The sequence below is a fragment of the Coenobita brevimanus genome, chromosome 64, assembly GCF_032717465.1.
Source record: "Coenobita brevimanus isolate Jiangsu-jjx chromosome 64, ASM3271746v2, whole genome shotgun sequence".
Classification (NCBI taxonomy): Eukaryota; Metazoa; Arthropoda; class Malacostraca; order Decapoda; family Coenobitidae; genus Coenobita; species Coenobita brevimanus.
In genome coordinates this window covers 14,162,500-14,188,406 of record NC_137017.1, presented here as the reverse complement: position 1 = coordinate 14,188,406, position 25,907 = coordinate 14,162,500, and the positions used below count along the sequence as shown (strand labels likewise).

At 42.3% G+C, this 25,907-nt stretch overlaps 1 protein-coding gene across 1 annotated transcript in view; it reads left to right on the top strand.

The window, feature by feature from the left end:
* GTPBP1 (GTP-binding protein 1) overlaps nucleotides 1–25,907 on the top strand; it is a 463,031-nt gene that overhangs the window by 25,825 nt on the left and 411,299 nt on the right. The window contains exons 2-3 of the mRNA XM_080276296.1: nucleotides 10,341–10,693; nucleotides 25,877–25,907. The exon at nucleotides 25,877–25,907 is cut by the window's right edge and continues 81 nt beyond it. Coding sequence (XP_080132422.1) covers nucleotides 10,586–10,693; nucleotides 25,877–25,907 — 139 coding nt within the window. The 5' untranslated portion in view covers nucleotides 10,341–10,585. The remainder of the gene's footprint in view (nucleotides 1–10,340; nucleotides 10,694–25,876) is intronic.

The following is a 25,907-nucleotide window of genomic DNA, read 5'->3' as shown; positions in this document are numbered from 1 at the left end:
TTATTTTCTGGTTAGGAGGGCCGATAGGAGGTTAGTGAGGGATGTTAAAGTTATAGGAAGTGAGGAGTGTGTGCAGCAGCACAAACTATTGATTTGTGATATGGTGCTTAAAGAACAAGTGATGAAAAAGAGGACTTATGTACCTAGGAGGAAAATATGGAAGCTGAAAAACCAAGTAGTAAGGGATGCCTTCTATAGCGAGTTGAGGAGAGTGGTGGCTGAACAGGGAGCTGTAGACAGAGGCGTTAATGAACAGTACAGAGCCCTCAAGAACAATTTCTTGAGAGTTACTGATGTAACATGCGGCTGGACAAGAGGACCACCAAGACATAAAGTAACTTGGTGGTGGGATGAGGGTGTAGAAGCTGCAATTAAGGAGAAAAGAAGGCTTTTCCGGGAATGGAAGAAGGGTGGTAGCAAAGAGGAATATTTGGCTGCCAAGCGTAGGGCTAGGAGAGAGGTATACAGGGCAAAGTCTGAGTCACAGAGACAATTACTTGATAACCTAAATCATGGGGAAAGGAAAAATATATTTAGGGTGGCAGGTCAGGTGAAGAGGGATAATCGGGATATCATAGGTGAGCAGTGTGTGAAGAATGATGAAGGAAGGGTAGTGGTGAACAGTGAGGATATTAAAGATGCATGGAGAGAGCATTATAACCGGTTGTTGAATGAGGAGTTTGACTGGGACAGGGAAGGTTTGGAGCCAGCAGATCCAGTGTTTGGCCCTTGGCCTTTGATTGATACTGCTACTGTGAGTGAGGCAATAGGCAGGATGAGGGTGGGGAAGGCAGTAGGTGTCTCTGGGTTGACTGTCGAAATGTTGAAGGCCTCAGGCGATATAGGGGTGAGTTTAGTCACTGACCTGATAAATAGGATTATTTATGAGTGTGTTGTCCCAGATGATTGGCTGAAGAGTGTAATTGTAAATGTGTATAAAGGGAAGGGTGATGCCCTGGAAAGAGGGAATTATAGAGGTATAAAGCTTTTAGATCAGATAATGAAGGTAATGGAGAGAGTTTTAGAAGGTATGATTAGAGAAAGAGTGAATATTGATGAGATGCAGTTTGGGTTTATGCCAGGTAGGGGGACCACTGATGCCATATTCATTGTTCGACAGCTTCAGGAAAAATATATTGGTAGGAGACGGGATCTTTATTTTGTTTTTGTTGATTTGGAAAAGGCCTTTGACAGAGTCCCTAGAGAGGTGGTGAAGTGGGCAATGAGAAAGCTTGGCTTGGAGGAGTGGCTGGTTAGGGTGGTTATGGCCATGTATGTGGGTGCTCACACCCAGGTGAGAGTGAATGGAGATTTGAGTGATGAGTTTTCCGTGAATGTTGGTGTGCATCAGGGGTCAGTCTTGAGTCCCATGTTGTTTATCATGGTACTTGAAGCCCTTTCACGTGACTTTAGAAACGGACTCCCGTGGGAGTTGTTGTATGCTGATGATTTGGTGTTGATTGCAGAGAATGAAAGGGAGGCGGAGGAAAGGTTTAGGAAGTGGAGAGATGGTATGGGGCAAAAGGGTTTAAGGGTAAATGCAGATAAAACAAAAGTGATGATATCTAGGGTTGGTGGCGGTACTGTCAAAGACGAGGGAGAGTGGCCATGTGCAGTTTGCCACAAGGGCGTGGGAAGTAATTCCATCTTGTGCGGTGTGTGTGATAAATGGGTGCATAAGAGATGTAGTGGTATCAGAGGTAGACTGCGAGATAATGCTGATTTTATGTGTACGGCGTGCCGGGGTGAGCAGGTGGAGATCGTCAGACGTGAAAGGATTGAACTTGCTGGTGAATCTCTTGAGTGTGTGGAAGAGTTTTGTTATTTAGGAGACATGTTGTGTGCTGGAGGTGGGGCTGGAGCTAGCTCTGTGGCTAGGGTGAGAAGTGGTTGGAAGAAGTTCAGGGAGCTCTTGCCTCTCCTGACATTGAGGGGGCTCTCCCTACGTGCTAAGGGGTCTTTGTATGCAGCGTGTGTTAGGAGTGTAATGCTGTATGGCAGTGAGACCTGGGCAGTGAAGGAGGAAGACATTCGCCGGCTCAGACGTACAGAAATGACAATGATTAGGTGGATGTGCAGTGCGTCCCTGCGTCCAAGGCCTGGAGGGGCTGGGTTTACAATGGAAGAGTTGAGAGGTAGGATGGGACTGGAGTGTATTGGTGTTGTGATGAGGAGAGGTAGATTGAGGTGGTTTGGACATGTGGAGAGGATGGGGGATGATAATTGGGTGAGGAAGGTAAGAAGTGTTAATATTGGGGGTGGGGTTATGAGGGGTAGACCGAGAAAGACATGGGACGAGGTCATTAAGTGTGACCTTAGGGTTAAGGGACTGAACAGGGAGGCTGCAATGGATCGTGCAGCGTGGAGAGCCGCCATTAGGTGACCAAGGCCGACACATGCAAGCATGTTGGAGCCTTTAAAAACGAAAACGAAAACGAACCCTAACTCAACGTCACTGACATCAATACAGTAAGGCGTTGTTCAGGGCCAGCAGCTACGAAAGCGATATTGGAATACATTATTGTTTGTATCAGTCTTCTCTCTTTCACTCAAACACATAAGAACAAACAAAAGAATGTGCAGTGAATGTACACTAACTCTAAGGAGCAGAAATAACTGTGCTCAGTCGGTCCAAAATATATTGGGAAGAGTGATTCCGAATGAAGAAAGTGGAACTGAATGCTAACCTACGAGAACATGTGGGATGAAAGAGTAATTTTTTTTTTATTAGCAAACATTTTTGTTCCATATCGTCTCTTAAGATTGGAAAACCCATAATCTTTCGTGTAAGCATACAGCCTAAAGACCTTACCATTTCAGTTCATATTCCTCTAGTTTGTCTTTCATACTTTTCTGACTATTTTGAGGGTGGTAAATTATGTGCTCATGCTTAATGAAACTTACTCAAAATTAGGGCGAATGTAACATAAGCATGTTAAACATCGGCAAATACATCTGGAGTGAAGAGAATGCCTGACTGATGGGATGATAGAATAGGGTCATGTACACACACCAGTGACCTTCATTCCCTTCCAGTAATTGTTTGCAGTTTTTTATAATGTCCTAACTCAACGTCATTGACACCGAAACAGTGAAGTGTTGTTCAAGGCTGGCAGCTGTGAAGGGGTTAATGGAGTACTGTATGAAAAATTCAAAATGGGTGCGGTGCATAGCATCGAACTCGCTTGCTGAGAGAAAACGAGCTAACCCCTCTCTGGTAAACAAATTTTCGCACGCTTCTCAGTTGGGTCCATGTCTCTCCTCTCCTCACAGCCTCGCTGTTCGTGAGAATATTTTCGCAGCCTTTCACCTTTTCATATTGTTTCACCTCCCTCCTAAGCGCCCTGCATCATCTCCAACATTGGGGGAGCCCGCTGCAAAGAAGCAGCAGCACCGTACTCTAATTCTGGAAAGGAAATTGTAAATTATAAGACCCTATGAGGAGGGACAGGGAGTCTCGGAGATTGGGCGTGCTTTAGGCCTTACTGTTTCCACCATTGAGACTGTGACGAAGAAAAAGGAGATATACAAGAATATGGCCACCTCCTCCTCTACAATTGTATACAGGTATTGCTTACTTCTTAAAAGGGGGGGGTGAAGTTTAGGTGGGGGTCCGAGGGGGTCCTGGGACACATCCCCCCATTTATATGCATATTTCAATGGGGAAAATCGTTCCGATATACGAAATTTCGAATTACGAAAGTTTTTTTTTGTTCCTGTCCCTTCCGTATATCATGGACTCACTATATATATATATATATATACTCTACACTGAGTGACAAGCCAAATGGTTTCCTGTACACCAGGAAATCATTTACTACGCTGGGTGGTAACCATATAACCAAATTTTGGCACCTGGTGGTTTAGTGAGTAATTAGCACTCAATTCAGATTGAGCCAGTGAAGGTTTATGTCCAAGGGATGGTTTTTTTTTTTTTTTTTTTTTTTTTTTATGTGAGGAAGAAGGAACCAAAGGCAACGAGCCCGCAAAACTATTCCTTCCAAGAGAAAAACAAAATATAAGAGAGAGCCAAATTCAAGATCATGTAATGCCACTCGGGGATGAGTGAGGCTGATCACTCTCATCTTAAATGTCGGGGCCAACTGCCTAGCCCCGGGCTCCTACGCTCCTCATGGGGCGATGTAGGATTGGAAGATGGATGGATATATATACTTTATATAAATTTCATTTAGAAGTGGTAAATAGCTGACATGAAACAGAGAGGTGTGTTTTTGTACAGATTCGGCAGTGTCGCACAAAGGGGAATTCTGGTGAGGGACAACGCCTAAACAATCTGGATATTTTGGAAGGACTATAGGCATGGTGAGATCATTGCCAGTGGCTATAGACTGGGTTGGCATTAATGCCCACCTCCCGAAAAGATATATATATATATATATATATATATATATATATATATATATATATATATATATATATATATATATATATATATATATAAAGATTTTTTTTTTTTTAATATTTTCTCTTACACTGTTAATTTTTGCATAAAATCTGCCATAGTCCTATGTTCTTAGGGTTAGGTTAGGTTAGGGGAGCTAGGATGTAAAATTGGGGAACATAGGATTCTGGGAACACACACACCCTCTCTTTGCAGTCATAGTCATACATGCAGACAATACAGAAATTTTCCTAAAATCATACTAATGTTGCTCCAGCTACAGTATTGTAGCTTTGTATTATTTCTAAATACCTTGCCATGTGGAGAGGATGGAGGGTGAAAGACTGACGAAGAGAGTGTATGTGAGTGAGGTGGAGGGGGGGAAGAGGGAGGGGGAGGCCGAGGATGAGATGGAGAGGTATGTGAGAGAGGGGGATGTGAGTTGGGAGCAGGGCAGTGAAATGGCGGGGGACAGGGCGACTTGGAGGCGATTTGTTTGTGGCCATCCCCAAACGGGATTGAGACGTCTGGCAATAGATAGATAGATAGATAGACCTTGCTTACCTGCCTTTTCCTTATAATGAACTTTCCTCTTGGGACACTTTTGGGTGTGGGTTCTCACTCTTTCTGTTTTAGCACTTATTATTTGGTTGCAGTATTTGCAGGCTGCTTTCTGTATATTATTTTCTAAAACATCTACTTCATCCCATTCAGTTGCCATATTTCTCCCACAACCAGCAGGCATTTTGTTGCTGTGGTCCTGTCACTACCAAGGAATAACTGAGACTTAGACACTGAGTACTGAGTCAGCAGTAATCAAGCCTCACATGTCTATTTGCTGTATTAACATGTACAGTAAGGTACAAGGTATCAAAGGCTTGGTCCAACCGGACCAACGTGGATCAGCATGTCTAAAACAAATAGCTACTGGTATCTGTTCTCCAAATAACACTCCAAACCTTTTATTTGGTTCAAAATTACATTGTAATTTCTTGTTTTAACTAATTTACATATAAAAATATGAGGAATAACAATAAAACCCAAAAGAGCACAATAAAGCCCCCCGCCCCCCCAAAAAAAATACAAAACAAAAAACAGTGGATTGGGGGAGGGGGGAGTTTTTTTTATCCAACCCTGGTTATAGGTACTACTGGTCTGGCTATAATGACATGCCCAGCTTAGAAATGTTGCTTTGGAAATTACCGCTCACATTGTCTCATTGTGTTGACAGGGTTACACTGGTTGATGAATGTATAATGCTGATGAGGTTGCAGCACTACTTGGGCTTCATGTCACTTATTACAGTGTATTCTTTGACTGAGATGAGTGAGTGATCTTGAAACAGAAAGCTGTTGTGCACCAAACTTGACTCAGTTGTGAAATAGTGCTCCTTGTGGGAGACTTCAGTGTGGTCAATGGTGCTGACAAGGAAGACTTTGAGGAACATATAGGTCCCCAAGGCTCTGGAACCAAGAATTTTAATATTTCTTATCTACTGGATTTTGTAAAGTCCCACAAGTTGAGAATTACTGGATCCTGGTTCTAGCAGTCAGATCTTTGCTCCTGGACTTGGTATTCCAATACCCAAGGGATTGCAATGGTTAGTGATCTCCTCCTTGTTAGTACTGTACTTGGTGGAGGATCCCTCAGAACTGCAAAGTTTTCGGGAGTGCTAATGATCACAGACTTGATGTTACTCTGAGATTACGGTATCAATTAACACCATGTTAGTACATGGTGGAGGATCCTTCAGAACTGCAGGGTTTTCAGGAATGCAGAGTTCATTGTTACTGATCACAGACCTCTTGCTACTCTAAGGGTACAAATAAAGACTGAGAGAAGCTCAAGATGCTACCAAAAACAGTTACATCTTTAAAAACTCAGGGGTGAGGTGTGTGCTGATGAGTATGCAGTGGCACTCTCAAATTGATTTGAGGTGCTCGGTATTGTTGAGGATCCTGTTGAATGATATGATACCTTTAAGTGTGCTACCATACTCTGGCAGTAGCTGATAAATGATTTGGAGAGTGAGATCAAGGAAGGGTTTTATCTTACCAGGGACGCTGGCCATAACTGAGGTGAGTCGTGCAGCCAAACTGGCTGGGGATTAACGGGCATAGGTTTTGTTTAGAAGGGACAAGGAGAGGTATGTCAGGGAAATCACTGAGAAGGTGGAATGCCACTTTCATACTGTTAACCTTTTATCAGCTTAACAGGCCCTGAAGAAACTCCACTTCAGACCTGTCTCTCAGGTTACCAATGCTTTTTGGACAGCCTATGTTGAGGGCGAGTGAGTACAGCATGCTCTCGTTTTAGAATGAGGGCGCATTTGAAAAAATCCATTGCATAGCAGTGCATCGCATATTGAGTCAGTTATAACATACAGTAGGTTTAGAGATGAAATGTTTTGGGCCAAGTGTGACCCACCCAGCAAAGTCTTAAAAATATTAAGCTCACTTAAACTGTTTTTTTATTTCACTTTACTCCACTTAACTTGCTGTTTTCCACCAAATATAAATCTAAAAACAAGTTTCCAACTCACCGAATTTGGTACTATATACAGTTAGCTATTTGTCCCAAATGAGTGGCTGAGGAGTGTTATTGTAGCCTAAATGTGTATGAAGGGAAAGGTGATGCCCTGCCTTTTGATATACGGTACTGTATGTTAGAATATTCACTTGTACAATCATTTTGATCTCACCTGAAGCCTCGCTGGTCTATATACAGTTGCTCTTTTCACTTATATGATTGTCCTCACACCGGATACAGTAGTCTTTTGCATGTTTCAAAATGGCATTTGCACTCATCACATTTGGGTTTGTTAGCTTCAATGAAGGAACAGTAGCGTGGCATTGGAGTTCAGGCAGCAAGTAAAGTCATTCATATGGTTTATAAAGGCTCCGACAGGCTTGCATGCATCATCCTTGGTCATGCAGTGGCAGCTTTGCATGCCATTCAATCTCTGGCAGCCTTCTTGTTGGATCCCTTATCCCTGAGGTCACACTCTATTACCAGTACCTCATCTAAGGTCTTCTTTTTTTTTGCCCTTTGGAACCCAACCCTTGATGTTTACATTTCTCACCTTCCACACTCAACTGTCATCCTCCATCTACTCAACATGCCCAAATCATCTCAGTTAACCCTTCCTCATCACATCAGTACACTCCAGTCCCATCCTTCCTCTCAGCTCTTCAATGGTAATCCTAGCCCTCAAGCATTAAAAATGGCATCTTCTGAAGGTCTACTGTATGTATTATATCACAGCCTACAGCATATGTAGAGTCATCTCCATCATGATCGTATTTTGTATGTATTGCTATGTTAACTTGAAATTCCATATCTTATGTTGTTTGGGTACTGTAGCCTTTGTAATTTGCAGTTATAAATGTTTATAAATATTCCGATGCAGTAAGGTAAAGATATTTGAGAGACAGAATAGAGATATATGTAGAGAAGAGGAGAGAGGTGAAAAGATTAGTAAGAGTGAGTAAGAAGAGAGTTGAGGAGGAGTTTGGAAGGAATTTGAGTGTAAAGTGGAGGGAATGTAAGAAAATTTTCTGGAAGGAGGTTAAGAGAGTAAGACAGGGTGATAAAGGAGGTAGCTAGTAGGGAATTGAAAGATAAAAATGCTGATTGCTGGTGAAGAAGGAAGGAAAAAATGAGCAGATGGAGAGAACACTTCAAGGAATTGTTAAACATAGAGAATGAAAGTAATCCAGGCACAGTATATATAAGTGGCTGGGGAATGGCATGGAGAAGGAAGGAGATGAGAAGGGAGAAAGTGATCAGAAGGATGGACATAGAAGAAGCAGTGAAGAAAGTCAACATGGTGAAAGCCCCAGAAATTGATGGAGTGTGTGGTGAAATGCTGAAGCATGAGGGAGAGATAGGCTAGCAATAGCATGAACATGGTATGGAAGATGTGCAGATTGGCCTGGGAGGAAGGTAGAGTCCCTGAGGTTTGGAAGTCTTGTATAATTATTCCCCTGTATAAAGGAAAAGGGGGAAAAGGAATGTGGTATCATAGGGCATTTGTCTTCTTAGTGTAACTGGAAAAGTAAATGGTTGGATACTTATTGTCTGAGTTAGGGAAATAACAGAGGAATTAGTTGGAGAAGAACAGGGACGTTTTAGGAAGGGAAGAAGTTGTGTAGATCAGATATTCATTCTCAGGTCTTTAGTGGAAAAGTTTATAGAGAAGGGAAAGAAGTTGTAGGCCTATGTGGCCTTCATGGATTTGGAGGAAGCATAACCTGTAGCATAGTGGATGGGCAAGGAATGTGAAAAATATTAAAAACAGGTAACCATATAACCAAACCATACGTGCTCCCTTCGTGTCAGCAAGTGAGTTGGTGGAGGGTTAGTGCCTCTTTCCGTAAAACAAATAACAAAGTCAAATGGCCACCCTTTACGTGATTATGGCGTCCGGCAGTAGATAGATAGATAGATAGACCATATATAGAGTAAGTGGGTAGCTGTTGAATGCCATAAAGAGTATGTATGAAGGCGCTAGGGCTACAGTGTGAATGGATGGTGAACTGAGTGAATTTTTCTGTCTGAATGTTGGATTGAAATAGGGATGTGTCATGTCTCCATGATTGTTCCATTTGCATATGGATGGAGTTATAGATGAGATATAAAGTAGGGCAGTGGATATTGGAGTGGTCCTTGTGAGAGGGCAGCATTTGGAAACTCCCTCTTCTGTTGTTTGTGGATGATACTGTAGTGGTAAGTGAAGATGCAGGGGTACTGCAAGGCTTGGTGAGTGAGTTTGGTAGAATTTGTAAGAAACAGTACCATATCTAAAAGTGAATGTAGGAAAGAGTAAAGTTGTTGTCTTCAAGAGAAATGAAGTCACTGAATGCACCGTGAGGCTGGATGGTGAGGAAATGGAAACTGGGAGTGCATTTGAATACTTAGTACCTTGTGTGAAGAGTAGAGATGGACGTTTAGAGGATGAAGTACAGTACTTGAAAGGGTATAACAGGGAAGAAAGGTTACTGGTTCCTTGAAAGCAGTAATAAGAAATAGGGAAGTGAACATGGAAGTAAAGAAGTTGCTGAATGATGTATATTATGATGTGGAAGTGAAGCTTGGAACTTGTTGGAAGGAGACAAGTAAAGACTGAGAGCAGCAGAAATGAGGAACATGTGGAGTTACATGGAGAGACTAACTGACAAATGAGGAAGTGAAGGAGCATTAACCTGTGGCGTGGATGTGGATGTGAAATGGATGTGATAAAAAGCATTAGGAAAAATACATTGAGGTGGTTTGGTCATATGGAGAGGATGGAGAACAAGACACTAACAAGGAGAGTGTATGTGAGTGAGGTGGAGAGGGGGGAGAGGGAAGGAGAGACTGAGGATGAAATGGGGGAATGTACCAGTAATGGAGAGATGTATGAGAGAGATGAATGTAAGTGGGGGGAGGGCATTGAAATGGCAGGGGACAGGGCAACATGGAGGCAATTTATTTGTGGCCACCCCTTATGGGATTGAGGCATCTGGCTGTAGACAGTACAGTGATAGATTGAAAAGACTGTCAGGCTACCTAAGTGGTTTTTGTACAAGGTAGCTACTGTAAGTACGGTTTCATATGACAAAGAGAAATTACATTTGCAGCATAGAATTATAGCTACTATAGTTGCCGGTACTGGTAGTTTGTTTTCACCTGTTGACCTTGAGTCATTCCCACAACTTGAATAGTAAATTGTGGCTGCATAAAACTCAATGAGCCATAGTTATGAGGAGGAATGAGTCTCCTTGATTAGGCTACTGCCTACTAGTTTAATTAATCCTGTAATCTGACTGCACTGTGCCATCAGCTGAGCTGAAAAGGGTTATGGGTCTTTATCAAGTTAGAACAAGCATGCTGTAGGAGTCATGAGTAATGCCAGTTAAGTGTAACATTAACTCCTTACTTTTTTCCTTTTTTCCAGGTTGTGCAGTTTGGTTCTTCTCTCAGGACCTATGCCAGTGTGCAGCAAAGGATTTGAAAGAACAGTATTACCACCAATACCATTATTATCATGTATATGAACAATTAAAGAGCTGTAACATTAAGTTGTAGGTAATTACCTCTGGTAATAGCTACGTGTTTCCCAGTGTGTGTGTTCTGTACAAAGATAAGCTGATGAGCTGTACATAGAGGTGTTTTGTTATATTTAAGGACAAGTCAGTCAAGATGGCAAACCAAATGAAACTGGATATGAAAACTCCTTCCCCCAAACTGGAAATGCAACTTCTCAACCCACCACAAGAGATTCCGCAAGAAAACTTTGTCATTCTAAAGGTAACTTGATTTTATTTGGCTTAGCCTCTGTACTGTAAGTTTTTAGTGTTTTGCTGTGGCATATGATAAATAGTAAGTGACTGAGAAACTGCTGGTATACAGTACACTCAAGCTCTGCTATACAGTATACATTGTCTTCAGTCATGTGATCTTTTGTTTAAATGATTTTAACATTTTAGCCCCCGTTTATTTTATATGTATATATATAAGATTGCAATTTTCGTTTATAGAATTGCCTTGATCCACTATGAACCACTTTATTTCAGTATCTGATAATCATTTTCACTTTTTTTTTTATCGCTGCCATCTCTGTATTTCATATATGATCGATTGTTATCCAATCAACTTTCCATTAATGTAACCTGAGTGTGTAGTGTTTGAGTGTACCTTACAAATATACTGTATGCACAAACACATAGCCGCTACAGCCAGACAATGTCCTTCATGAACCCACACTAGACATCCATTCCTTTGAAACTGTCCTTCCTAGGGAGACATGAGTGCACTCTGCCGAACCATGTTGTAACTCTTCCCTGCTTCAGTACCAGCACAACTCTATTCACAGACAGTCCACTAGCTATTCCTTGAATGTAATGCTGCCCCTACACTACAGTACACTTACTCTTCATATGGATCTTGCTCTCACAAGACAAATAATCCTTCTACATAACCTCAGCAAAAGATCACTGTGGGTGGCCCTCTAAAGTGACCAGCTTCCCATAGTTCACTGGGTTCACATATAGATAAGCCTGGGGCTACAGCCACAGCCACAGCCACAAGATAATATAATATACTGCAGGGAGTAGACTGGAGCACCAGTCGAGCAGGGCAGTACTCCCAAGGTGGATGGAAAGCTGATGACAAGGAGAGCTGGAGCTCCCATGTCATCACCCCTCAGGACTAGTGTCTAACCATCCCTCTTTGCTGAACTTTTTCAGTGTTTCAGTAACAGAGAGAGTAGGCCAGCATGCTTTCTAATACTATAATCAGTTTTTTTTATCGAGGCAAAGATGCACTTGACAGATTGGTGATTATTGGCTGAATGCAACATTACTTCATAATCTATCATTATTAACTGAAAACAAATATCTGAGGGGGAAATTTGGGTTAGTAAATATTTTTTGGACATGTTGCATTTAGCCAATGATCATCAATCTGTCAAGTGCATCTTCGCCTCAATAAAAAAAATGGAGTATAGTTCCTCTAACTGTCAACACCAAACTACATGCATATTACACACTACATGTCCTGTTCATAATTTAAACCAAAAATGGCATCTCATAACCAAGATTTTGAGTTCCCAGGGGGCAGGGAGGACCATCAAAGCCCCCACCATCCGCCCCTCTCCCGGTGACGACCAAGCAAGATTCCTGGAATTACTGACTCACTTCTTCATTTCTGCAAAATTCGCAGCCTTTGCTTTAAATTTCTCTCTGGACACCCACCTCTCTTCTTCTAAACCTCACCTTCTCTTCCTGACTGAGACGTAAACTGTCTGAGAGTCTGATAGCAAACCTTTCTCTGTATCCTCCTACTTTCTGTATATTTATATCAAAACCAAAGGTGGCTGTTGTGTTTGTACACAACAATATACTGTATCTTGCATTCATGTTCCTGAACTTGAATCTTCTGAATTCTCTACTCTCTGGCTTCAGATTTCCTGTCATTCTTTGACTAAATATATCTGTGCTGTTTTCTTATCCCCTAATTCTACTGACTATGAAAAACCCTTTGACCATCTTACTTCTAGGATGGAACACATCCTGTCAATTTCTCCTTTCTCTGAAATCTCCATTCTAGGAGATTTCATTGTTCACTGCCACATTTGGCTCTCATCTCCTTTCACTGATCCAGCTGGTAAACAAGCTTATTGTACATCTATTCTGTCCTTAATGGCCTGTGTGGTAGGTGGGGGCGCACACCATCCACTCACTTGATGTGCTATCATTTGGTGTCTGTGTCTGCCTTTTCCTCTTTTCCTTCCTTCCTTTTCTGTCTTCCTTTCCTTCATTCTTTCCTCTTCCTTTTGCCTATGGGTGACTCTACACTGAGTGACAAGCCAAAGGGTTTCCTGTACATCAGGAAACGATTTACAATGCTGGTTGGTAACCATATAACCAAATTATGGTGCATGGTGGTTTAGTGGGTAACCAAGTGCTCCAGTCAGATTGAGGCTGTGGAGGTTTATATCCAAGGGGTGGTTGGGGTTTATTGCTCATGTAATGAGTGAGCTTGGTCACTCTCATCTTAATTGTCAGGACCAACTTGCCCAGCCCCAGGCATCTGTGCGTCTCATGGGGAAACATAGGATTGGATGATGGATGGAATTACCTAGAGCAGCATGTACAACACCCACCCTGACTGCCTTGGTGAAAGTTCAAAAATGCTTGACCACTTCCTTACAACTAGTCCTTCTGCCTGCTCCGTTAATTATTCCATTCCGTTGGGCTCCTCCAGTCACAACCTTATCACCTTAACCTGTCCTATCACTCCAGTAAGGCCTGTGGACTCTCCCAAGAAGCATTGGTAGTGGCACTTTGGAGCTCCTTATTGGGAGGCTTTCAAGCAGTGCTTTGATTGTCCTTGGAATGATTATTGCTTCCATGGCCGAGCCATCTGAGTTTGCCTTGTGCATTATAGAGGTTATTCTCACAGGCATGGAAGCATACATTCCTTTTCTCATATCCTGTGATTAATGCAAAAAAACCTAGGTTTAATCATGCTTGTTCTAATGCTGTCCACAACAAGGAGAAGGCCGACAAAAGGTACTGGAACCAACCCACCCCTAAATCTCATCTCTTTTATGTTTCTGCCCGGAATTATACTAAGTGTGTTCTTCACTCAGCTAAAAGTAATTTCATTTGTTCTAAATATTATGAACTCCCCAACCCGAATTCTTCCTGCTCCGTCTGGCACTTTGCCATAAACCTTTCTAACAACTTTACTTCGGAATCCTTCCCTCCTCCTTTCCATTCTGATGGCTCTGTAGCTACAGTGTAATCTGAATTGTGCAATTCTAAACAGTGAATTCGTAATATGTTGCAACATCATATAACAGTTTGCAGTATCAGTTGTTTACCAACCATCTTGCCGATTGGATATATCAGTGTATCATGCATTCTAAATCCTCATTTATAGCTTTCAACGGTCTCTGTCCATCTGTCTATTGCCAGACGCCTTAATCCCATAAGGGGTGGCCCCAAACAAATCACCTCCATGTCGCCCTGTCCCCTGCCGTTTCACTGCCCTGCTCCCAGCTAACACCCCTCTCTCTCATGTACCTCTCCACTCCATTCCTCCATCTCATTCTCAGCCTCCCCCTCCCTCTCTCCCTCTCAACCTCACTCAGATGCACTCTCATCGTCAGTCTCTCACTTTCCATCCTCTCCACATGGCCAAGTCACCTCAGTGTGTTTCTCATAACACTTCCTGTCACATCCACATCCACACCATAACGCATCTTCACTTCCTCATTTGTCAGTTTGTCCCTCTACGTGACTCCACATGCGCCTTTCAAATAACTCATTTCCACTGCTCTCACTTTTGACTTCTGTCCCTCCAACAAGGTCCAAGCTTCACTTCCATACATTAGAGTTGGTATCACGAATTCAAAATACTGTCATGTTGTAACTTTTTCACTTCCATGCTCACTTCCCTGTTTCTTATCACTGCTTTCAAGGAACCAGCAGACTTTCATCCTTGTTGTACCATTTCAAGCACTTCGTCCTCTAAACTTCCATCCTTACACATTGCACTACCCAAGTACTTAAACTATCTATCTATCTATCTACTGCCTGATGCCTTAATCTCTTATACGGGGTGGCCACAAACAAATCGCCTCCACGTCACCCTGTCCTCCGCCATTTCACTGCCCTGCTCCCAATTCACACACCCCTCTCTCATATACCTCTCCATTCCATCCCTCCACTTCATCCTTGGCCTTCCCCTCCCTCTTTCCCTCTCCACCTCATTCACATACAGTCTCCTCATCAGTCTCTCACTCTTCATTCTCTCCACATGGCCAAACCACCTCAATGTGTTTCTCCTAACGCTTCCTATCACTTCCACTTCAACACAACAATGCTCCTTCACGTCCTCATTTGTCAGTCTGTCTCTCCATGTGACTCCACAGGCTCCTCTCAAATAACTCATTTCCACTGCTCTCACTCTTAACTTGTGTCCTTCCAACAACATCCAAGCTTCACTTCCATATGTTAGAGTTGGTATCACAATTCTGTCATGTAATAACTTTCTCACTTCCATGCTCACTTCCCTGTTTCTTATCACTGCCTTCAAAGAACCAGCAACCTTTCTTCCTTGTTGTACCTCTTCAAGCACTTCACCCTCCAAACTTCCATCCTTACTCGCGGCCTTTGGTTCCTTCTTCTCGCATAAAAAAATAAATAAATAAATAAATAAAAAACACTACCCAAGTACTTAAATGTACAGTACTTACATTTTCCATTTCCTCATCATCCAACCTCATTCTACATTAAGTGACTTGACCTCTCTTGAAGACCCTAACTTACTCTTCCCTACATTCACCTTCAGATTCTGTTTCTTACACACTCTCCCAAACTTATCTGCCAAGCCTTGCAGCTCCCCTTCATCTTCTCTTAACAGCACAGTATCATCTGCAAACAACAGTACAGGGAGTTTCCAAACACTGCCCTCTCTCATTAAGGCCACTTCTACATCCACTGCCATACCTTGTATCTCTTTTATAAACCCATCCATGTACAGATTGAACAACCATGGGGACATGACACATCCCTGTTTCAACCCAACTTTCAAATAGAAATACTCACTCAGTTCACCATCCACACGCACTGCTGCCTTAGCACCCTCATACATACTCTTCACAGCATTCAAGAACTTCCCATCTACTCCATATATTCTTAATACTTTCCACAGTCCTTGTCTATCCACCCTGTCATATGCTTTCTCCAAATCCATGAAGGCCGCTTACTACTTCATTCCCTTGTCTAGAAACTTTTCCACTAAAGATCTAAGAATGAATATCTGATCTACACAACACATTTTCCATTTCCTCCTCATCCAGCCTCACTGTACATTCACTGACTTCTCTTCTCTCGAAGACCATAACTTTACTCTTCCTTACATTCGCCTTTAGAGTCTGTTTCTTACACACTCTCCCAAGCTCATCCACCAAGGCTTGAAGCTTCCTATCATCTTCACTTAACACAATATCATCTGCAAACAACAGTAGCTGCAGGGAGTTTCCAAACATTGCCCTCTCTCTTAGGACCACTCCAACATCCACTGCCCTACCTTGTATCTCTTTTTTAACCCCATCCATATACAGATTGAACAACCGTGAAGACATGACACATCCCTGTTTCATTCCAATCGTCAAATAGAAAAATTCACTAAGCACGCTGTCCACATGCACTGCGGCTTTAGCACCCTCGTACATACTCTTCACAGCATTCAACAACTTTCCATCTACTCCATATATTCTTAGTACTTTCCACAATCCTTGTCTATCCACCTTGTCATATGTTCTCTCCAAATTCATGAAGGCCCCATACAACTTCTTTCTTTTCTCTAGTAACTTTTCCACTAAAGATCTAAGATTTATCTACACATCGTCTTCCCTTCCTGAAACTTCCCTGTTCTTCTCCAAGTAATTCCTCTGTTATTTCCCTAACTCTGTCAATAAGTATCCTTCCATATACCAATACTTTTCCTATTTCACTAAGAAGACAAATGCCCCACTGATTACCACACATTTCTTTTTCCTCTTTTCCCTTTTACAGGGGAATAATTATCCCTGACTTCCAGTCCTCCAGGACTTTACCTTCCTCCCAGGCCAATCTGCACATCCTCCACATCCATTCTACTGCTGTCTCTCCCCCATGCATCAACGTTTCACCACACACACTATCAATTCCTGGGGCTTTCCCCATTTTGACTTTCTTCATTGCTTCCACAACTTCCACCCCACGGATTTCTTCCTCTCTTCTCACATTCCTCTGTCTCCCAGCCATTCCACTACCACTTATACTCGCATTACTTTCATTCTCTGTGTTCAACAATTCCTTATAGCGTTCTCTCCATCTGCTAACTTTTTCCCCCTTCTCCACTAGTAATCTACCAGTTTGATCTTTCACTCCCCAGATAACATCTTTGCCACCCTGTCTATCCCTCGTTACCTCTTTCCAGAACATTTTCTTCCATTTCCTCCACTCTGCACTCAAATTCCTTCCAAATTTCTCATCCACTCTCTTCTTACTCTTACTAATCTCTTCACCTCTCTCTTCCTCTCTACATATAACTCTCTCTTCCATCTCTCAACTTCTTCCATGCCCCTGTTTCTCATCCACTCGCTATAGCCTATGCATTCTTCTTTTGTGCCACAGCCTGTCTCACCTATTCCACCATGCTGTTCTTTGCATCCCCTTTCATCTTCTCTTCACCCCACACACCACCTCACATTCTGCACAGATTTCTTCTGTGAATACCTTGCACACACCTTCCACGTCCCCCATCTGCTCCAGTCGATATTTACCCAGTCGCTTCTCCATTTCTCTCTTATAATCTGCCATTTTTCTGTCCTCTTGTAACCTTTCCACCATCCTTTTATGAATTATTTCCTCCTTTCCTTCCCTTCTTCTGCTTCTCCATTTCACTTCTCCATTTCACCTTGATTCTCACCCCCACTAAGTGGTGATCAGAAAGTCCACTCCCCCACCCTGCATATACTCTAGCATCCATTACACACCTTCTCATCCTTTCTTCCACACACAAATTATCAATCATTGCATTCTGTTCATTCAGTTCACCACCCACCCTTCTCATCACTCGCCACATATACCTGTGGATTATTTTGTGCCTGAAGAGGGTATTGGCTATCACCAACCCCCTCCTGGCACAGATGTCCATTAAAGCACTGCCATTCCCATCCATCTCTGCAGGCACACCCCACTCACCAACTACTCCATCCACCTTCACATTCCCTACTTTTCCATTCATATCTGCAGTCAAAAACACTCATTCCTTACAAACGTTTCCATGCACACTTCCACGTTTGTCCAGAACTCTTCTTTCAATCTGCTTGCATGATAATGCTTTGGCACATACATGCTCACTGTCGCCTGCATTTGTAGTCCAACTTTCAATCTTACCCACACAATCCTTGAGCCAACTGATCCATACTCTCTTAAATTTTCCTTCTATCTGTTACTTACAACAATACACACACCTTCTTTTTCCTTCTCATTCTCACCTACTCCTGTTCATATACCCCATCCATACTCCCATTCTCTCACATTCTCCATCTTGCCATCTAGTTTCAGTTAATCCACTTTCGCACCCGCAAGCACCTAGACAAGCTCTCTCTCTTTCACCACATCATTTGTACCCCTTACATTCCACGTTGCAATCCATACCATGTCCTTTGTTTGGTCCTTCGTCATCACTTTTTGGTCAGTTCTGGTCTGAGGCTTCTTGTTTGTATTTTTAGTTAAACTGTACTCTCCTAACTCACTGTAATTTCCTTCTGAACTCATGCCGTGAGTTGGAAAAATGTGAGCTTAAGAAAAACACATCTTATGGGGAAAAATATTTTTGATTCTGTCACGGTGTCAAGTAGCCCAGGATATCATTAACGGAACCCCTCTTAACACCACTTAACACTAACATCCTGTCTCAGAAGTATGTATTGCAAATCTTATAATGATAGTAAACAATATTAAAAGACATTACATACCCTTGTATCATGATAAAAAATACAGAAAAGCATTTACCTAAATCCTACTGATGACAATGCTTACGTCGACGAGAGACGGGTAGTGGTTTTGGCACATTAGCCTAGTTGCAGTACTGGCCACTAGGGGTAGGTGGCATGGGTGGAGAAAGCATTGCTCTGATTGGCTGCACAATCACAAGGACTGTGTGCTTAAATATGATTGGCTTCTAGTCGTGAGTTGCAGCTACAATACTGTGAGTTAAACATCTCCTCAGAAATAAACCATTTTCTTGTGGAAAAATGCGAGTTAAAGCATTTTCCGTGAGTTTGGTGATAATGGTGACTAAGATAAGGACACCGTGAGTTAGGTAATTCGTGAGTTAGAAGTCCATGAGTTATGCGAGTGCATTGTAGTTGTTTTCCGGGGAGGGGCACTAAACCTTCCACCAACCCACTTGTTGCCATGTAGGGAACATGTGTTGGTTGGTTTTAATGATACCACCCAGCGTTGTAAATGCTTTCCTGGTTAACAGGAAGTCATTGGCTTGCCACTCAGTGTAGTGGTTTGTTTATAAAAATGCCCAATAGCTGTGGTAGTCCAGGAATAATAACAAGAAACCTGTGAAAGACTTATTACAATAGATAATAGGGAAAGGCCTCACCCATCTGATAACCAGCAATAATCCCTCACTAGACAGGCGCAGCGATTCCACCAATAATCACAAACTCACGATATCAAGCCAAGTAATTTTGGTACATATGTAACACATAATTAACTGTTGCATTGTGACTGCAAGAAGTGAGTGGGAAAAAAAATTGTGGTATTCAAGAAACTGATAGGTCACCATCTGCAATGTTTACGAATGATCTCCAACTGGCCGCATTGTTTACAGCAGCATGAGGCAGCAGAACACTTGCTTCGTGCTGAGAGGTTGTAGTCCACCTCAAGTCTCGGAACCCCTGCGTCCCGGTCGTTTCGGCCATCAACCACTTTGGCCGCAGTGGCCTAAAGTGGCAGACGGTTGAGTTCCCTAACAGCCAAAATATAGGTTAGGTTAGGTTAGATACAGCAAAACGTCTTCAACCTAACAGGATCACAGCTGAAAATAAATACAGCTGGATAATCCCGAACCCCTCCCCCCTCCCCCATCCATTCATGCAGTATCATCAGTCAGTGTCAGGTAAGAATATTACAATAGTGTTCATTTCCGTTAAATATGCTTTACAAATTTCTTTTCCAGGTTGTCAGTGTTCACTGGTGACCAGTTTGATGTTGGTTTTTTGGGGTGAGGGGGGAGGGGGTAACTTTTCCAAGATGACAGACTCATAAGTAATTTTCCTCATAATAATAGTTATTTCTAACCCAAGAAATTTTCAAATCGAGGCCTGTGCCAAGTGTCATCAGACCGCGATTTAGGAGATTCCATTGTATTTCTTCAGCTGATAAAACTCATTGCTCGGACTTTCTCCTCCAGTTCCACCTTAGATGATTCCGATGCTGTTCCCCTATCACTTCCCCCCTCTGACTTCCTCATGGCCGACATTAAACTTTCTTCAGTTGACATAGTTGGTGAGTGGGGTGTGCCTCTAGAGATGGATAAGAATGGCAGTGCTTTAGTGGACATTTGTGCTGGGAGGGGATTGGTGATAGACAATACCATCTTCAGACATCAAATGATCCACAGGTATATATGGTGAGTGATGAGAAGGGTGGATGGTGAACTAAATGAACGGAAGGCAATGATTTATTATGTATGTGTGAATGACAGGATGGGAAGGTGTGTAATGGATGCAAGAGTATATAGAGGGTGGGGGAGCGGACTCTCTGAGCACCACTTGGTGGTGGTCAGAATCAATGTCCAAATGAAATGGAGAAATAGAAGAAGGGAAGGAAAGGAGGAAGTAGGGCATACAAGGAGGGTGGAAAGCTTACAAGAGGATAGAAAAAGGGCAGAATATAAGAGGGAAATAGAGGAACGATTGGGTAAATATGAATTGGAGCTGATAGGTGATGTGGAAGGTGTATACAAGATCTTCACAGAAGAAATCTGTGCAGCATGTGAGGTGATGTGTAGGGTGAAGAGAAGACGAAAGGGGTTGCAGTGAACAGCATGGTGGAATGAGGTGGTAAGACAGGCTGTGGCACAAAAGAAGAAAACATATAATCGGTGGATGAGAAACGGGTGTGGAAGAAGTTGAAAGACGGAAGAGAGAGTTGTATGTAGAGAGGAAGAGAGAGGTGAAAAGATTAGTAAGAGAGAGTAAGAAGATAGTGGATGAAGAATTTGGAAGGAATTTGAGTGTAAAGTGGAGGGAATGTAAGAAAATGTTCTGGAAAGAGGTACAGAGAGTTGGACAGGGTGCCAAAGAAGTTAGTTGGGGAGTGAAAGATAAAAATGGTAGATAACTAGTGGAGAAGGGAGAAGAAGTGAGTAGATGGAGAGAACACTTTAATGAATTGTTGAACACAGAGAATGTGAGTATAAGTGGCTGGGGAATGGCTAGGAGATGGAGGGATGTGAGAAGAGAGGAAGAAATCATTAGGATGAAAGTTGTGGAAGCGATGAAAGTTAAAATGGGGAAAGCCCCAGGAATTGATGGAGTTTGTGGTGAAATGCTGAAGCATGGAGGAGAGATACTGGTAGAATAGATGTGGAAGATGTGCAGATTGGCCTGGGAGGAAGGTAAAGTCCCGGATGATTGGAAGTCAGGTATAAGTATTCCCCTGTACAAAGGAAAGGGAGAAAAGAAGTGTGTGGTAATCACAGGGGCATTTGTAAATATACCCCTGTACAAAGGAAAGGGGGAAAAGAAGTATGTGGTAATCACAGGGGCATTTGTCTTCTTATTGTAATAGGAAAAGTATGGTAGGATACTTATTGACAGAGTTAGGAAAATAACAGAGGAATTACTTGGAGAAGAACAGGGAGGTTTTAGGAAGGGAAGAGGTTGTGTAGAGCACATGTTCATTCTTAGATCCTCAGTGGATAAGTTTCTAGAGAAGGGAGAAAGGTTGTATGCAGCCTTCATGGATTTCATATGACAGGGTGGATAGACAAGGATTGTGGAAAGTATTAAGAATATATGGAGCAGATGGGAAGTTATTGAATGCTGTGAAGAGTATATATGAGGATGCAAAGGCTGCAGTGCATGTGGATAGTGAACTGAGTGAATTTTTATGTTTGAAGGTTGGATTGAAACAGAGATGTTTCATGTCTCCATGGTTGTTCAGTCTGTATTTGGATGGGGTTATAAAAGATACAAGGTAGGGTAGTGGATGTTGGAGCAGTTCTAGTGAGAGAGGGTAATGTATGGAAACTCCCTGTACTGTTGTTTGCAGATGATACTGTGTTGTTAAGTGAAGACAAAGGGGAGCTGCAAGACTTGGTGGATGAGTTTGGGAGAGTATGTAAGATATGGAATCTAAAGATGAATGTAAGATATGGAATCTAAAGATGAATGTAGGGAAGAGTAAAATTATGGTCATCGAGAGAGGTGAAGTCAGTGAATGTACAGTGAGGTTGGATGATGAGGAAATGGAAAATGTGAGTGCGTTTATGTACTTGGGTAGTGTGATGAGTAAGGATGAAAGTTTAGAGAGTGAAGTGCTTGAAAGGGTACAGCAAGGAAGAAAGGTTGCTGGCTCCTTGAAAGCAGTGAAAAGAAACAGGGAAGTGAGCATGGAAGTGAAAAAGTTACTACATGACATTATTGTGATACCATCTCTAACATATGGAAATGAGCTTGGACCTTGTTGGAAGGACAGAAGTCAAGAGTGAAAGCAGTGGAAATGAGTTATTTGAGAGGAGCCTGTGGAGTCACATGGAGAGACAGGCTGACAAATGAGGAAGCGAAGGAGCATTGTGGTGTGGATGTGGATGTTATAGGAAGCATTAGGAAAAACACACTGAGGTGGTTTGGCCACATAGAGAGGATGGAGAGTGAGACTAATGAGGAGAGTGTATGTGAGTGAGATGGAAGGAGGGAGAGGGAGGGGAAGGCCAAGGATGAGATGGAGGGATGGATTGGAGATGTATATGAGAGAGAGGTGTGTGAGCTGGGAACAGGGCAGTGAAATGGTGGGGGACAGGACGACATGGAGGTGATTTGTTTGTGGCCACCCCTTACGGGATTGAGGTGTCTGGCAATAGATAGATGGATAGACATATTTTGTACCATCACTGGCCTCAGTACTAACAAGTCATATGTGACTGATTGGGTTCCCTCTGTTGTCCTCAAGAACTGTGCTTCTGTGCTTACACCCTGCCATGGTAAACTCTTTTGCCCTTGTCTGTCAACTTGTACCTTTTCTTCATGATGGAAATTTGCTCTTATTCAGCCTGTTCCAAAGAAGGGTGGCCATTCCCATCCCTCTGACTACCTCCCAATTAGTTTACCATCGTATGTTTCAAAAGTTTTTGAGTTTATTCTTAGTAAAAAAAATTTCAAGTCATCTTATTGCAACCTTCTTACTGATCGTCAGTATGGGTTCCGTTAGGGTTGCCTCACTGGCGATCTTCTCACCGACCTTTCAGGCTCCAGGTCATCCTCCTTTCATGACTTTGGCAAAAACTTTGCCATTCCACTTCACATCACAAAGGCTTTCGATTGAGTTTGGTGTAAATCTTTAATTTCCAAACTGCCCTCTTGCGGTTTGTATCCTTCTGTCTGTATCTTCATCTTGGTCGTTCTGTAGCTGTTGTTGTAGACGGCCACCATTCTTCTCCTATAGCTATCAATAGTGGTGTTCCTCAGGGCTCTGTCCTATCACCAACTCTTTCCCTGTTGTTCATCAGTTACATTCTAAGGTGTACATCTAACTCTATCCACTCCTGCGCTGATGACTCCACCCCTCACCTTTCCATTTGCTTCCCACAGCATCCATCTCAGTAGCTAGCCTACTTCAGCAAGCAAGGGATGAGATTATGGCACACCTAATGTCTGACTTGGCTCATATCTCTGATTGGGGTAAAAGTAATCTTGTTGTTTTTCTATCTATCTATCTATTGCCAGACGCCATAATCCCGTAAGGGGTGGCCATTTGACTTTGAGTTATTGGTTTTATGGGGAAGGACACTAACCCTCCACCAACCCACTTGTTGACACGTAGGGAGCACGTTTGGGTTGGTTATATGGTTACCACCCAGCGTTGTAAATGGTTTCTTGGCTTACAGGAAACCATTTGGCTTGTCACTCAATGTAAAGCCACCTGTAAAGGAAAGAAGAGGAATAAGAAGTAACAGTAAAGATGGGAGATATAGGAAGAGAGGAAGGCAGGTTTAGAAAAAGAATGATAAAGGATAAGGAAGAAGTAGGCAGCACTACATCAAGTGTGTGGATGAAAAACTCAGTTCTTGCATCCATCAACTGACAGAATCTTCTGCAGCAGCACCCTCTGATTTTTAACAATATCCAGCTCAATCATGCATCATCTTTAAATATACTTGGGGTTTTATTCTTTCAGGATTTATCTTGGAAAGAACATATTACCTCCCTTGTAAAATCTGCTTATAAGAGATTGGGTGTGCTAAGCCGACTCTGTGCCCTCTTTACCCTTGCATAATTGTTGACTTTGTACATGGGTTTTATTCGCCCCCATTTAGAGTACAATTCTGACACATGGGGAGGCTCCCCACATGCAGCTCTTTTCAAGACGGTGGAATCAAAGACTTTTCGTGTCGTAAACTCTCCTCCTCTTACTGGCTTCCTTCAACCTTTGTCTTTTCGCCTCACTGTTGCATCTTTATCTCGTTTCTGTCACTGCTTCAATGGTCACTTCTCCTCTGAACTTTCTGCTTGCATCCCTCCACCACTGTGGTGGCCACATAGCACCCATTTAACAACAAACTTTCATCCCTTTTCTGTCTAACTCTATAATGCAAGAGTTTACCATAACTCCCAGTCCTTCATGTATGCAAAAAGTCAACTCTGGAACTGTCTCCCTCTGTTTGTATTTCCTACTGTCCGTGATGTCCAGTCTTTCGGACACAGTGTGTCCAGGCATCTTGAAGTGAACGGATCTGAGTTTGGCTCTCATTTATCTTGTTTTTGTTTTTTCTTGAAGGGAACAATATGTGAACTCCTGGACTTTGGATTCTTCTTCCCTGCAATGAAAAATATATATATATATATATATATATATATATATATACAGTACAAACCCAGTTAACCGGGTGGCTTGGGGAATTTACCTTCCCGGTTACAGATTTTTCCCGTATTTCTGATTTTCAAGTCAAATCTATACAAAGGCTATCACAGCAGTAAATACAGTTCAGGTACTCACCAGTCACATTAGGGGTTACACTAAGAGATTCCGCCTGAAAAACTGCCTTGTAAACACACACCATGGTCATAATGGACGTGCGTGCAATGTCTAGCAAGTTGCAGTACTGCAAATTGCACCAGTCCATTGTTTACCGAATTACTGTATTCATTATATGTACTGTACTCATAAAATTTGAAAAATAAAATAAAGAAATGAAAGCTTGAACATTTATTAGTGAACTGATGATGTGTTAAGACTGCACTGTAGAATTATCACGACACCTGTGCCCCCACGTGAGTTTGTTTACGTTTCCGACTGTTCTTCTTCTTCCCCACCTGACCTCCATCACTCCACCCCTCACCCGCCACTCAGCTGTTTTGCAGAAAATAAAATAAATGATGTACGTATGAAATGCAGGCATATTATTTATTTATTTTTCTTCCAACAAAGTAAACTTTCATTCCTATTAACATTTATATTCAGCCATTAGTGTTTTATAATGTTCACCTTTTTCAAGTCTGTTGCATATGTCCAGCTTCTGTTTCAAGGTAAGCACGATACGCTTACGTTTAGTTTGCACTTTAGGCATTTTGGAGTGTACAAATTACCGTCTATCAGTGGAACACAATAGCAAGAGAGCTTGTTTACTGTCTGGTGGCAAAATGCAGACTGGTGATTTTTGGAGAGTGTGGAGGATGACTGAATTCAAGTAGGGGAAAGAGGGGGAGAGGAGGGGTGGTTAAGAGGATTTGCTAGGGATTTACATTAGCCGCAAATGCCTTCACCTCACTTTGTCTGACTTCACCCAGCCTCGCGCGACACGATCAAACGGCGGTTTGGCGGTCCATTCAAATTGGCGCACAGTTATAACTTACTGACATTTTTACCAGCCCTTGAATTTTCCCGTTGTTCTGAGTATTCCGTGTGTCTGGATACCGGATAGCTGGGATTGTACTGTATTTGCTTTTGACTATATTGTGAAAAATATGATTAATTTTGGTACAGTGGTTACATAATAGATCTAAGAAAGTTTTTAATAATTGCCTTTGCAAAGTCAGGGTTTGTTTTCCACAATGCAGCAACATGTAATGTGAGAAATAAAATAGGTGACATAGCAGACTTACAGTATTACATACTGGTAATATATTTTTGTATTAATGTACTGTATTAGAATGGTCATTTAATTTTCTGCTCCCTCACTCCACAGAACACCCTTGTGAGTCCAAATGATGGGGTGT